This window comes from Podarcis tiliguerta (assembly GCF_965153285.1).
Source record: "Podarcis tiliguerta genome assembly, chromosome: 14".
Classification (NCBI taxonomy): domain Eukaryota; kingdom Metazoa; phylum Chordata; class Lepidosauria; order Squamata; family Lacertidae; genus Podarcis; species Podarcis tiliguerta.
This window is the reverse complement of record NC_139547.1, coordinates 16,036,575-16,051,606: the sequence shown is the minus strand read 5'-3', so window position 1 is coordinate 16,051,606 and position 15,032 is coordinate 16,036,575. Positions and strand designations below refer to the sequence as shown.

Here is a 15,032-nt window from a genome sequence, read left to right as displayed (position 1 = left end):
TGCTAAGGAGAATTCTGAATAGAGAATTGGACATGCATACAGCTTCTGGGTCATGTGGCCAGCATGACTAAGCGGCTTCTGGCGAACCAGAGCAGCGCACAGAAACGCTGTTTCCCTTCCCTCCGCAGTAGTACCTATTTATCTACTTGCACTGGTGTGCTTTTGAACTGCTAGGTTGGCAGGAGCTGGGACTGAGCAACGGGAGCTCACCCCGTCACGGGGATTCGAACTGCCGACCTTCTGATCCACAAGCCCTAGGCTCAGTGGTTTAACCCACAGCGCCAGCATTCTTGTTGCTACTCTGTGTGAGGCGAACGAGGTGCCACTTGTAACCTGCTTTGGAATTGCATTTGCAATCAAGAGCATGTAGGGAATGTTTTAAATAAAGAAATAACTTGGGATCTGTTTTAGTGCCTATAGAATCACGTTTATCTACGTCTGAATATTATCCTCCTTCCGAGGAGACAATTTCACTTTGCCCTCCCAAGAACCATAGCTGTCAACGTTTCCCTTTTTTTAAGGGAGATTCCCTTATTCCAAATAGGATTCCTCGCAAGAAAAGGGAAAAGTTGACAGCTATGCGAAGAACCCTGTGCGATGCTGAAGATGCTCCCACTCTGACTCCCAGCTTGGAAAAGTGTCAGGCTACCAGTGGATTAGTTCGCAGGGCCCTCACTGGCAGTATGGGAATAATGACTAGGGATGGGCATTACTTCTTTTTATTAACACTCAGGAACCAAAAATTAAAATCAACAATAAAACAAAACCTGAATAGAAATGTGCAGGAACTCAATACAAACGCCTTCCCCCCTTTCCCCAAAGTGAACCACGAAACGACCCACTCGCACAATGGAATGCTTCTCTCCCATTTTATCTCTGTGAATTGTGCGCAGGCGCTTTCAAGCTTTCGCCTCGGGCGCACCAAGCCCGACTGTGCGTCGCCGCGCTGTCTACGTAGCACCGCGCCGGCGCAGCTTGGAGGAAGGGGCCGCCCATTGTGAGCCAAGAGGCCGCGAGTGCGCGTGCGCCGGCCTGAAGAGGGTTCGCGATGGCGGCCGCGGGCGGCCCTGAGGCGACCGCGTCGTCGGGGCCCTCGGAGGCGGCGTCGGCGGCCGGCGTCGCCGTGGCGGCCTCGTCGTCGTCGCCGGCCGTGGCCCCCGTGGTGGTGCAGCGCGAGCCGGTGTACAACTGGCAGGCCACGAAGCGGTCTCTCCGGGAGCGCTTCGCCTTCCTCTTCGCCAACGAGCTGCTGAGCGACGTGCGCTTCGTGGTGGGCAAAGGCGGGCCGAGGGCCGGAGGAGGCGCGCCCGGGCCGGGCCAGCAACGCATCCCCGCGCACCGCTTCGTCCTAGCCGCCGGCAGCGCCGTCTTCGACGCCATGTTCAACGGCGGCATGGCCACCACCTCGGCCGAGATCGAGCTGCCCGACGTGGAGCCCGCCGCTTTCCTCGCCCTGCTCAGGTCCGTCGAGGAGGGAGGAGGAGGAAGGAAGGGTGGGTCGCGACGGCGGTGGCTGCTGGATATACGCTCCGTGCACGAGGCATGGTCAAGATGTGGCCGCGTCCACACCATCCTTCGAAGCGCTATGATACCGCTTTAAAAACAGTCATTGGGCTTCTCCCCAAGGAATTGTAGGGCTGTAATTTGTTAAGGGTGCTGAGAGCTCAGGAGACCCCCCCCCCCATTTCCACCAGCTGGATAGCTCAGTGGATTAGAGGTAAAAGGTAAAGGACCCCTGGACGGTTAAGTTCAGTAAAAGGCGACTATGGGGTTGTGCCGCTCATCTCGCTTTCAGGGCGAGGGAGCTGGCGTTTGTCCACAGACAGCTTTCTGGGACATGTGGCCAGCAGGACTGAACCGTTTCTGGCACAATGGAACACCGTGACGGAAACCAGAGCGCCGTTCATGTTCCCGCACAGTGGTACCTATTTATCTGCTTGCACTGACATGCTTTCAAACTGCTAGGTTGGCAGGAGCTGGGACAACAGAGTAACCGGAGCTCACCCTGTCGTTGGGATTCGAACTGCCGACTTTCTGGTCGGCAAACCCAAGAGGCTCAGTGGTTTAGACCACAGCGCCACCCACATCCCTAGTGGGTCAGCGCATGGTGCTGACAAGGTCGCAGGTTTGCTCCCTGTGTGGGATGGCTGCATATCCCTGCATTGCTGGGGGTTGGACTAGATGATGATAATAAATTTATTATTTATACCCTGCTCTTCTGGCTGGGTTTCCCCAGCCACTGAGCGGCTCCCAACAGCATATTAAAAACACGATCAAACAGGGTCCCTTCCAACTCTATGATTCTATGAGTCTATTCCCCTTCCAGAGGTGCAGTTCCCAGAGTTGTTGGGGGATAGTAGTTCTGGAAAAGGAATAGGTAGGTCTGCTAACAACGCTCAGTGCCCTTAACAAACTACAGTTCCCAGGATTCTTCATGAGGGGAGCCATGACCGTTTAAAGTGGCATAGTGTTTTAAATTTATGGTGTGGGTGTTGCCTTAGGTGGCTATAAAAATGGGGTTGGGCAGCCAGTTGTTTGTGGCTAGCTTGATGGCTATGTTTCCCAGTATTGGACACAGTATGCTTCTGACTACCAGTTTGCGAGGAACAACAATGGGAGAAGGCTATTAATCCAGTAGGGCCCTTTTCATGTTGTTATGGTGCTAAATTTATATTTTATAGTATTTTACACCTGTAGAAATAAATAGCATGTTTTATTGAATAATTTATATTTGTTCATAGTTATTTTATATAGACATTTACATCCCAACTTGCTTGTGGCTATACAGTTCTTAGAGTATAATCAACAAAAGTAGCTGGACTGCCATAAGCTATACCATACCATATACCTCCTATACCATAAGTATAGGAGGGAGTGGAAACTGTCCTTTCTACAGCAGCATTTTAAGAAAACAAGAACCATCCTATTGGATCAGACCGGAGGACCAACTTGTCCAGCATCCTGTTTTCCGCATTGGCCAACCAACTGCTTATGGGGCAACAACTAACATTCAGATGCATACCTCCTCTGATACTTGAAGGAATATACAGCTATCATAACTTGTAAGCTATTACCCTTAATGAATCTGTCTACTTCCCAATTTAAAGCCATCTAAGTTGGTGGCCCTAACCATATTCTAAGGTAGCTAATTCCATAGTTTAACTTTCTGCATATATTTTTCTAAGCTGGATGTGATGGACGGGTTTTTCTTCCTCTGACAGCTTGCTTGATTCGTATTATTGGGTGCCAAAGAGGGATAGAGTCTTCCATCCCATCTCTGTCACTGCACTTGGAACTCCTTGTCACCTGTGACCATCAAGAGACCGCTTAAATTCAAGACTGACATATAAATCAATGTTATGAATAAACAAATGTAACCTGGTCTGTGGAATGTGACCTTGGAGGCTGTGGCACAGATTTTGATTTCCTGAAAGACCCACTGGTCAGTGGCTTAGTGAGGGAAGATGTGAACCAGGGGCTTACTGTGTTGGGTTTTGCTTCACTTAATTATGCCAGTTATGGCAATCCTGGAATTGCTTCTTCCAGGTATTGTGTAAAAAGTCATGCTGCACAAGATTTAGTGTACACTCCCTCTGTGAGTGCATTGATAGATCTATTGGTGAAGTCTCACTCCCTGTTTGGAGGACATGGATAGAGGTCTTGTGGTGTCAAGCAACTGGCAGTGCTTGTTCTCTGCACAAGATGGTATTGCAATCTTGAGTTTTTTCTTTTGCACGGCAGAGAGAATTGTCTAGTGCCTGACCTTTTATGTTAACTCCTCATTCAAACCAGTTATTGCGGATCAGAGTTTTGGTGTGGATTTTGAATAGAATATAGATTTGGGTGTGGAGCTGCTGCTGTGGTGTGTATGATCTGGAAGATGCAGCCTAAGAGCCCAAGATGAAAATAGTTGGAAGTCAAAATACTTGAATCTGACTTTATATCTGGTCAGTAACAAAGAAGCTCTAAACCATTCTTCTAGGAATGTAGTATTTCTGGTCTGTTTTTGCATCGTAAGGCAATCTCTGACCTTTCAGGTTTGTAAAGCTGCTGACTTTCTGCAGATAGTCAAGATTGTCCGTTAATATTTGGGGTAGGATTGCCTGTCATATGCTGTAGAACCAGCTCTGCAGAACAAAGGATATTAGGATCTTGAGTGACTTTCAGCTCAGTGCTATGTGTATGTACTTCAAAGTAAGTTCAATGGGCCTTTCATGTTATAAAGGGTGGCTGCCTTAATTGTCATCAAGCACTGTTCTCATAACTTGCTCTTCTTTGATTCCTAGGTTTTTGTATTCAGATGAAGTTCAGATTGGTCCTGAAACCGTTATGACCACTCTCTACACAGCCAAGAAGTACGCTGTCCCAGCCTTAGAAGCTCATTGTGTTGAATTTCTCACTAAGCACCTTCGGGCAGACAATGCCTTTATGCTGCTTACTCAGGTAACCTGCTGACTTGCATACTTAATGAGCTAACTGGAAATATGTGTCTGTTACTTCCCTAATTGCGTAGATCTGAGCACGTCTTACTTAGAAACATGTATGCAGTAAAGCAGTTGTGAATGATGCTGGAATATGGAAATTATTATAACTTACACATTTGAGTAAGGCTTCCTGCTCATGATCCTGATTCAGCCTGTGTGTGTGTGTGTGTGTGTGTGTGTGTGTTTGTGTTGTGAACAACACTGTGGAAAGACAAATTGCTTAGCATTCAGGACTGTTTTATAAATACAGCATGAGCTAGTGATCAGTTGTTAAGTTTTTCATCTTTTGTTATTGGAAGAAAATGGCGTGAAGCTTGGTGGTTTCTGATATTCAGTGTTATCAGCCTCTGGTGTATCAGAATCAAATTCATCCTCCTATAACCTATACGAGTTACAATGTTTAACAGTTCTTAAAGATTGGTGCCTATCAGGCACTGTTCCATTAGACTCACTGAAAATTATGCATGCATAGGATTCTTTGTATGCCCCAGAGCTAGTTCAGAAACACTTCTAACTGCAGTGAAACCTGGGAGCCGGTAGGGAAATCTTTTCTACCTTAATTGTGGCTATTTTTCCCCACCACCCACAGTTAAGGCTGCTTAGGGTAACCAGTTGCTAAGGGGTTGAAGCCAGCTCATAACCAAGATTTTAAACTGGTATTAAATGGGAACCCTGATTAGTCATGCTTTGTGTCACTGTTGATAGAAGTAAGGCAAGCAAGGATTGAAGGTAGCAAATGGAGTTTTGTTTACAAAACATATTAATATTGGGAGCAGCAGTGTGAAATTAAGGTTGGTTTTGTAGAAATTGTTTTTTGTTATTTTATGTTGGAAACTGTTTCTATTAGCTGTCAAGCCTATCCTGCAATACAGAATTTGCAAAATAATTCTAAGTAAATCTCTCTTGCATAGGCTCGTTTATTTGATGAACCACAACTAGCTAGTCTCTGTCTTGACACAATAGACAAAAGTACTATGGATGCAATAAGTGCAGAAGGGTTCACAGATATTGATATAGGTAAGTAGCCCTCTAACCATTTATGTTCTTTTTGAAGGACTAGGCTGAGAACTTAACTGATAGTATTTTTGCTATCCCTTCTCACATGTTGATCCAAAAAGATCCACATTCTTTGTTAATGGGTGATTTTAGTTGGGCATTTAACTTTCCAAGCTAGCCTGATTGTCTTGACCATTTTAGGGGAGATTAGTACTAGATTTTGCACTCCAACTGAATGCACATTCCCACTGAGTTTCTTTTTAATTAGGTCCTATGTAATCTGTGTGCGGGGGATTATTATTTTTGTTTGTTATTATGATGTGCATTTTTTTGTTTTATATTGTAAACTGCCCTGTAATCTTCAGATGAAGGACAGCACAGTTTTTTTAAAAAGTTTGTGTCAACTATATTGTCAAATTAATTTAAGGAGTATAGGCTGAGAAAGCTAGTTTATGTAGTAACTTTAAAAGGCATTCAATAGCAGTGAATTTTCTGGGCAGAAGTGGGGAGGGGATGGAGTCCTCAGTTCACAAGTAACTTGATTCTTCTTCTTCAGACACTTTGTGTGCAGTATTGGAAAGAGACACACTAAGTATTCGTGAAAGTAGACTTTTTGGAGCTGTTGTCCGCTGGGCTGAAGCAGAATGTCAAAGACAGCAATTGCCCGTCACATCTGCCAATAAGCAGAAAGTGCTTGGCAAAGCCCTCTCCTTAATCCGCTTTCCACTGATGACTATTGAAGAGTTTGCAGCAGGTAACTGTATGGCTGGCTTCATTGTTGCAAAAAGTGAAAGGTTCTCTATGTTTTTAGATATAATGTCTAAAATATGTGCTAAGGTTCCAGTTCTGTTGGCCCTTTTACTAGAGATTAAATCATCTATGTTTAACAACATGGTCATTGGTGCGAGAAAAGTAGCAAGAAAACAATACAGTATATTTTGTTTGCTCAGAAATCTGACTTTTTTGTAATTTTTTGATGCTCTTGCAGCTTGATCCAGTGATGTTTATGTTGAAATAAGCCTTGTTGATCTCAATAAGACCTGCTTCTCAGAAAATCTGCATAAGACTGCAGCTTTATTCTCCAGATTTTGTTAAATCATATTTGTAATGTTGCTCATTCATTTTTTGTTTAATCCCTGCAGTTAAGATGTTAGCTGCCAATAATGAGAATTGCCTATGGGAACAGTTATCCTCAATTAATTTAATCATTTTTATAGTGGAAGACAAAATTTGTGCCTCATTGACAGGCTGTCTGCTTTCAAAAATGGGAAGGGTCTCTTGTAGGATGGAAAGCAAATGTGTGCGATACATCCTGCAGTAGTTAGATCCTGTAAAAAAATGGAAAGTAGCTTGCACTAAAAGATACAAACCATCCACAGATAATGGCTTATTTACCTGGGAGCAAGTCTCATTGAACTCTCTGGAACTTACTTCTTTTACAAGACAATTTAGTCATGTCAGAGGTTGAACATTGGATGAAGCACTTAAAAACAAATCTGTTGGCTTCATGTGTTGTTTTCACTTGGGATATTTGCCTTAGGCACAACAAAGGACCATAATTATGATGTTTCAGTTTTTTAAAAATTACGATGTTTCAGGGTTGTCGTTGTTTTTAAAAAACACCTTGCATTTAAATTTACATGTATTTAATTTTATATATTGTAATAACTTTGTGTTTTATATTTCTGATTTAACTGGTTGAGAATCATATAAAACTAAACACCTGGTTTTACCTATTTCACAAGTCACACTGCTAAAATGGTTCTTTTGTGTGTGTGTCTGCAATATACAAACCAGTTAAACCAGAATAATTAAGTGTTTCATCCTGTTTAAGTCTATTGCCAATGGCAAATTTGGCAGCATGAACACAGATCTATAGACCGTATATCATGGAAAATAATCACTCATAATACAAATCTTAATTGCCAAAGTACTACTAGTACAAATAGTTCTCAAGTCTAACCTGTGTGTTGTGGAAGAAGTCTTATTCAGTAAAGCTACTGTGGCTAACACAACATATTTCAGACTAGCTGAGGTGGACATTCAAACCTTTTATCCCAATGCTTATATTAATTTTATCTTTAAAAACATTAGAGCTTATGCTAGCAGATAACAAGCTTGATTCACAAGCTATTTTTTGGTTGGAGTATTTGGATCTTGTCAGCCTTCTCTTGAAGCATGTTGGTCTTTCTCCGTTTATAGCCCAGATTAGTTAATCCAAGTTAAACAGCTACAATCTAGCAGTGGGATTGCTGTAAAAAAATAGGTTTATAAAGTAATGGTTGCCTCAAGAACATTTCTCAGTCGGCCTCCTAGTATATAGAATATATTCAGCTCAGTTGCACTGCCTTTTTTTCCAGGTCCTGCTCAGTCTGGAATTTTGTCAGATCGGGAAGTAGTAAATCTCTTTCTGCATTTTACAGTCAACCCTAAGCCTAGAGTTGACTATATTGACCGACCAAGATGCTGTCTTAGAGGAAAGGAATGCAGCATAAATAGATTCCAGCAAGTGGAGAGCCGCTGGGGTTACAGTGGAACAAGTGACAGGATCAGGTATTGGTCCATTTTCAGGGGAACTCGTGTGATTAGCCTATCACAGTTAGGAGAAACCTTCCAAAATATTATTGCTCAGTTTGCAACTTAGTAGCTGGCCATGAAGGCATGTATTTTCCCTGCCATCATAGACACATTAAAGAAGAAAGCATGGCTAAGGATGCTTGTTCTGCTGTTTGGCTTTTCACACAGGATTGGATAACTCATGTAGGGAATCATATGCAGCACATTGATGCTCAAATAAACACACTTTGGGCTACGACATGGAAGGTTTCTCTTGTGGCTTTGGGATTGCATGGAGACTAGATAAAAGATGCACTGTTCTGCCTATACTAAATGTTCTTCTTATTGGGTGTAAACACTGGCTGATAGGTTTGGGGTCAAATTCATTAAGGCTGTGTGCATGTAGTTTCATTGGCCCTTCATTCAATAGATTATTATTTGACACTCGGTTTGTTCAATATATATTTACTTAATGGTGGCTGGGACCTAAAGAGCTACTAGGGGAAACATGTTTTTGCTTTGTAAGCTGTTGAGCCTACCCTGCAAAATACCATGCCACAACTGTTGTGGTACGGTTGAAAGTACCCTAAGTTTCAAAAACAGCTTGCCATGTGGCATGGGTGGCTGCTGTTTAAAAAGGAAAAAGAAAGCCTAGTGCCTCTTTTGGGTGCATAGAACTGGTTATGCAGCTCTCTGAATCCTGGCCCAGGTGCTTACAAAAGCACAGTGAGGTCTTCTTCAGAAGAGACTACTTGAAGCTTATGTTCAGCACACTATGCTGCTGCACCATATGCTCTTGTGTGTTGACTTGTAGTATTTCACTAAAGATAATGGGGATCAGTTAAATAATACTTGTATAAAAGAGCATTAAAAGAAGGGCCAAAGCTTCTAACATTTAGGCAAGTTCAAGAGGTTGCTTACAATACCAGGTTAAGTACCATGAGATGGGATGTTTTGTCCCTTTTATTATTGTTGTTCCAGTGTTGATTTTGTCAATTTGTATCGGGAGGAGTTGGTTTTATACAGACTAATTACTATTAGAAATATTCTTTAAATGTTTGTGTAAGTACCTTGGGTATTGTTTTGAGAAAGGAGTCTAAAAAATGTAAATAATGATGATAGCAGACATTGGAATAAACCAACTCCTGAATTGAATCACTAACCCCCCCCCCAACTGATAAAACTACTAGCAGCAAATCAAATAGTTCCTATTTTTCTTTTTAAAGTAGTCTATATTGCCCTCTGAATCCCTGATGAAATAAGCATTTTAACTTCATTTTCAGAAGATGAGAACAGAACTGACTTCGCAAGTCTTTCTGGGGAGGGGATTCAGAAGGGGAGGGAGTCCTGTTGAGGGGATTATGCCCTTTGCCCCTATTTGTCAGACAAACAGAAGCTTGAGCTTATCTTTTCTGGAGATCTTGGCATATGATGAAGCTGGTGAGGGAGAAGAAAATCTGCTAGGTAAATATGGTCTCGTTTGAGAGTAGTTTGGCACAGGTATCTTTTTAAGCATGTGGCAGAACTGGAATTTGTACACTTCTAGCTTATTCCAGTGCAAAATAAAGGTAGAAACAACTGTAGTTTAGGAATTCAACCCTTGTTTGGAAATTTTAACACTAGTCAATTACATTTTTCTCTTCATATTTCAAATACATTTACTTCCCTCTATTGTCTATGGGGTCACAAAGAGTCGAACACGACTAAACAACAACAACAAATTCTTTATTTTTCTCTTTTTAAGGTTCACCGTTAATAGAAGGATTTCGATAGTGGGATTTGGATTGTATGGTTCTATTCATGGACCCACAGATTACCAAGTTAATATACAGGTACCATCATGCTTTCTACGTGCTTAATGAGTGACACATTTTCCTTAGACACCAAAACGTGTAAATAGTTCATTAATTTAACTAAATTGGCCAGGGATGGTCTGTTCAGAGTTTCATCATTTTGGGATATTGGATCAGTAGATTACTGAGGCAGGGTTTCTTACTTATGGTCCTTGCCATGTTGGAACTTACTTGTGGAATACACCTACCAACCCACTTTGAGTATTGCTATCTTGATATATCTAGAGTGTTTCAAGGGGAGTACTACCTAAATTACTGAATTGTGTGTGAATTACGCTTTCAGATCTTCTGTTAAGGTACTACAGGGCTTGTGGAGAAAAAAATGTGCTTGGCAAAAAAATTATGTATGCCAGTACTTGAATAAATAGTTATCAAGAAATCCAGAATATTTTAATGGATGACTTTCAAAATCAATTATTATTATCATTATCATTATCATTATCATTATCATCTTATCATAAATATTTATTAAATTTGTATACCACCCTTCCTCCATAGATGACAGGGTGGTTCACAACATAAAATTACAATATGAAAACCACAAAGCAGATAGTAACAATAAGAACAGCAACAAACCAATAATCTCCCTCCCACAACACATTGACAAAAAGGAAGGCCTGGTTGAAAAGGAATATTTTCACTTGGCGCCTAAAGGTGTATAATGAGGGCGCCAGCTGAACCTCCCTGGAAAGAACATTCCACAAATGGGGAGCCACCACAGAAATTTAGACAAATCTGATTGGGGAAGGCATTCCAAAGACAGAGCAAAACCCCTTTTGTCTTACCTATGACAGAAGGAGCATCTGAGGAAGAGCTTCTGAAGTTGGTTTTGATTGCATTGAAACAAACTATTAGTATAGATCTTGTATTAGATTGTGTATTAATTACAGGTGCCAATTAGAGCCCCAATTTAAGCATTATGGGTTGTGAAATCTTTGCTTGTTGAAGCCCCAGGCTGTGGTTTCAGTTCCAACCAGAAGCTGGAAGAGTGAAACAGGTTCCAGTGGCAAAAATCAGGTTCTGGTCATCTTAATAAAATGTGTAGGAAGTGGTTTCTAAAACAAAAAATCACAGGGTGTTTTCTGTTTTATTTCTTGCCATACTGTCTTACTGCAGATAATTGAATATGAGAAAAATCAGACGCTAGGGCAGAATGACACTGGATTTAGCTGTGACGGAACTGCCAATACCTTCAGAGTGATGTTCAAAGAACCTATAGAGATTCTGCCAACTGTGTGTTACACTGCTTGTGCAACCCTAAAAGTAAGATATTCTCAATTATTTTGTAAATATTTTAAACGAGCGATGAGAAAACTGGACTGTATGTATTATGTGTGGCTTATATAATATAAGCCTCTTCATTACTAAAACGAGTATCTCCGCTGTAGCATATATTTCCTGGTATTGTAATTCTTTGCCACTAATTTACTTTACTGCTTGCTTTATATAAAGTATTGTAAAGAAGAAGGAAATAAACTTATCTTGTTATTATTCTTTAGGGCCCAGATTCTCATTATGGCACAAAGGGATTGAAGAAAGTAATCCACGAGTCCCCCACTTCAAGCAAAACCTGCTTTTTCTTTTTTAGTTCACCGGGTAACAACAATGGTACATCAATAGAAGATGGGCAAATACCAGAAATAATATTTTATACGTAACTTCAAATAACTGAGAAGTAAAACTTTGCATTGACTCTTGATAAAAAGGACAGATGGAAGATACAGAATACTGTGAAGCATTGTAAATACATAATCTCGGATGTGTTATGATGATACTGAAGTATTGTACATGGAAGGTACTAAAACCTAGTATTCACTACTTCCAGTGGCAGTATGCAGCCAAATTGTTCTTGAACTAAAATATTCTTACCTGTACATAAGTATTTAACTTGATCACTTTAAATATACTGCCATCGTTACCTGAAAGCTGGAGCAGAATATTTGTATTTTTTTCCTGAAATATACATGTTGCAAATGATATATCATTTGTGGATGGTATGATTGCGTTCCTGCACAATACACCACTTGCATTCTTAAAACTGAACACTTATGAAGAGAAGCCGAATTAAGGTTGATACAAATTGCCTCTGTAATTGTACTCAGTACAGTGTACATAAAATTAAATCTGTTTTGCTGGGGAAATATTATTCAAAAGTCAGTTGTATGAAGCTATCCTTGAAATAAAGTGAAGAGTGGAAGCAATTTTGTATAGTCCTGGAATACGTTACTTAAAAATAAATCCTGAACACTTTAAACTTAATTGTTCATACATATGCAAGCATACTGAGTAGTTCAGTATATATATAAAATGGAGTAATTAAGAATATTGTTTAAAGTAGCCTAGGCATATATTTTAAGTATTAAAGATACTGGCTAGGTTCCAAAGGATCAGAATACTTAGTCTCACAATGGAAGTTGTTCAAAACATCTGGGGGGCACTAGGTTGGCAAAGGCTGGTGTACAGGTGGAATACCCCATATAAAATCATGCAAGCCCATTTTAAGAGTCTGAAATGCTACAACTCAAACACAAGTCTTATCACCTCGGTAAGGTATAGCTGTTTGCTAGGATCTGAAAAGATTGTCACTTTAATCCTTACTCTGCATTGCAAAATCTACTTTAAAAATACCATTGTGCTGGGTAATGGGCCTTTTTCAGAGGTAAAAAGGAACAGGATTGCAAAGTTCCCTTGGCCTCAAAAACTAGTTCCGTGGTGATTTGATTGGAAGCTGCTGTCACAGCAGCATTTTTCAAAGCTGCTTTGATCATTAATGCATGCCTCTGCTCATTCAGTGAGCTATGGATCAGGCTAGTGAAAAATACAGAGGTGACTTCATCTTTGAGAAGATCTCATTGAAAATGTGCCACAAATGTCTGTGATGCATATCTCACTGTGTGAAACTTCAGCAAAGCAAGCAGCTGCTGTATTACATATCACAAGTGTCTGAAATGCTGCCTTTTCTGTTGAGGTGGTTAGTACCATATGTGAAAAGTGTCAGCCCTAGAAAAATCTCTGTGTACCTGGATTTATCACATGTGACCATACTACCATAAACGCTACCCAGTTGTGGCAGCTAAGCAAGATTGGGCCGGGTTAGGACTTGGGTGGGACGTGGGTGGCGCTGTGGGTTAAACCACAGAGCTTAGGACTTGCCGATCAGAAGGTTGGCAGTTCGAATCCCCGCAATAGGGTGAGCTCCCGTTGCTCAGTCCCTGCCAACCTAGCAGTTCAAAAGCACGTCAAAGTGCAAATAGATAAATAGATACCGCTCCGGTGGGAAGGTGAATGGCATTTCCATGTGCTGTTCTGGTTCGCCAGAAGCGGCTTAGTCATGCTGGCCACATGACCCGGAAGCTGTACGCCTGCTCCCTGGGCCACTAAAGCAAGATGAGCACCGCAACCCCAGAGTCTGTGACTGGACCTAACGGTCAGGGTCCCTTTACCTTTACCTTTAGGACTTGGATGGGTTGGGAGACTGAATGCTTCTCATCACCTTGTGCCTAGACCCTTAGAATGTTTTGCCATCATAGATTTATTTTTAAAAAAAAAATAAAGTAGAAAGAATAGAAAACAGACTTCCTCCATCAGCCCCATCAAGCATTGTGAAGGAAGCTGGGAGTTGCAGACCAATAACATTAGGTGGACCATGGGTTCGCTGTCTTTCTGGTTTACACCTTAAGATGTTTTTAACACCATGGCTTGGCTTGCACATCATGCTAACTCAAATCTTGCAGGAGAGACGCTTGCAACTGCTTTGCTCCACCTCCCTGGTTATTCTTGCCCCCATGCTACTCTGTACTAAGATAAGGTTTGGCTTGGAGCATGGTGGTGCAATGCAAAAGCCAAGGGCCACATGCAGCCTTCAAGGCTTTTTTTGTGGCCCTCAACCACATTTGACTCCCACCAGCCCTTATACTGCCTCCCCAAAGTCAGGTAATTGAGGTGCTGGACTTTGGGAAGGAGGCATGGGGCTCTGATACGGTCCTAGACTCCTCCCACCTCCTTCCCATAGCCTAGTTAGCATTCTCCCAGCTTTGGGAAGAAGATGGAAGTGCTCGTAGGACCCTGCTGGAGCCTGGCCTCACTCCCCTTTCCCCATGACAAGGCAGTGAGTGGCCCCACTGTAGAGGTACTTTTGCAGCCCACTTGCTTTGAAAAGTTGGACTGCCCTGGCTTAAGTATTGCCCAAACTGGGGCTTATGCTAAAGCTGTCTCCCAGACTTAATTTGCAAGTTTCTGAGTCTGGTGAAAGAAAGACCAGGTTTAACAGTGCAGCATGGTGGGGGAGAGGGTAGGTGTAAACTGCTGTGAGCTCCACTAGCTACAAAGTGCACAAACTGCACTGATACAAAATGCAGGATGAGCAAACTAGGCTAGTGCCTCTTCTTGAAGGAACTGGTGTTTAAGCAGCATAGGGTAGTTCCAGATACATTGGAAGATAGTGTTTAGATCACATTCTGGAACATGGCATGAAACACACTGATATTTGTATAAAGGACTTTTATAAAGGAGGAAAAAAAGAACAACAAAGATGTGTGTGTGTGTGTGTGTGTGATATATTTCCCCTAAATTGATTTTTGATTTTTGAATTTTATTGCTATTCATATTTTTATACTGTATTTTATGCTGCTTTTATAATTAAGTGTTTTAAATTTGTTGTTAGCCGCCCTGAGTACGGCTTTTGAACCGGGAAGGGTGGGGTATAAATAAATAAATAAATAAATATTATCATTATCATTATTATTATAATATATATATGCATACAAAAAAATGCAATATAAGATGCTCTCATACATTTTTATAAAAATTGATAAATTGTTTTTATTCGCAATACTTATGTATTGGTACTGTGTCCTCTTTCCACTCTTGGGCATATGTCACGTGTAAAGGTCTTTTACCCCAAAGGGTTGGACTAGATGACCCTGGGACCCTTCCATAAAAAGAGGGGGGGGATGCCCATTTCTGCACCAGCACGAAATGCCTTCCTTTTCACTTGTTCCAACCAGCGCCTACCAAAGTCTGAACAGTCTCCGTCGTTGTCTCTATCTGGGCAGCTGCAGCACATGGAGAGCGCGAAGAAACCCGCCGTTTAAGGGCCTGCATATCACTCTGAACTTTTTCCTTCTTCTTAGCTCTACGAGGA

At 41.6% G+C, this 15,032-nt stretch overlaps 1 protein-coding gene across 1 annotated transcript; it reads left to right on the top strand.

The window, feature by feature from the left end:
- Positions 1-934: 934 nt before the first annotated feature.
- On the top strand, positions 935-12,090 carry BTBD1 (BTB domain containing 1). The gene is made up of 8 exons (XM_083412138.1): positions 935-1,461; positions 4,287-4,443; positions 5,396-5,501; positions 6,037-6,234; positions 7,841-8,033; positions 9,781-9,868; positions 11,006-11,152; positions 11,389-12,090. The coding sequence occupies exons 1-8, from the start codon at positions 1,049-1,051 to the stop codon at positions 11,545-11,547; spliced, it is 1,461 nt and encodes a 486-aa protein (XP_083268264.1). The 5' UTR covers positions 935-1,048; the 3' UTR covers positions 11,548-12,090.
- Positions 12,091-15,032: the final 2,942 nt, after the last annotated feature.

Excerpts from the sequence above, each read along its gene's own strand:
- BTBD1 (XM_083412138.1), top strand. The coding sequence starts at position 1,049 with ATGGCGGCCGCGGGCGGCCCTGAGGCGACCGCGTCGTCGGGGCCCTCG. Across the intron at positions 8,034-9,780 it reads GGAACAAGTGACAGGATCAG|GTTCACCGTTAATAGAAGGA; the intron begins GTATTGGTCCAT and ends TCTCTTTTTAAG. Across the intron at positions 9,869-11,005 it reads ATTACCAAGTTAATATACAG|ATAATTGAATATGAGAAAAA; the intron begins GTACCATCATGC and ends GTCTTACTGCAG.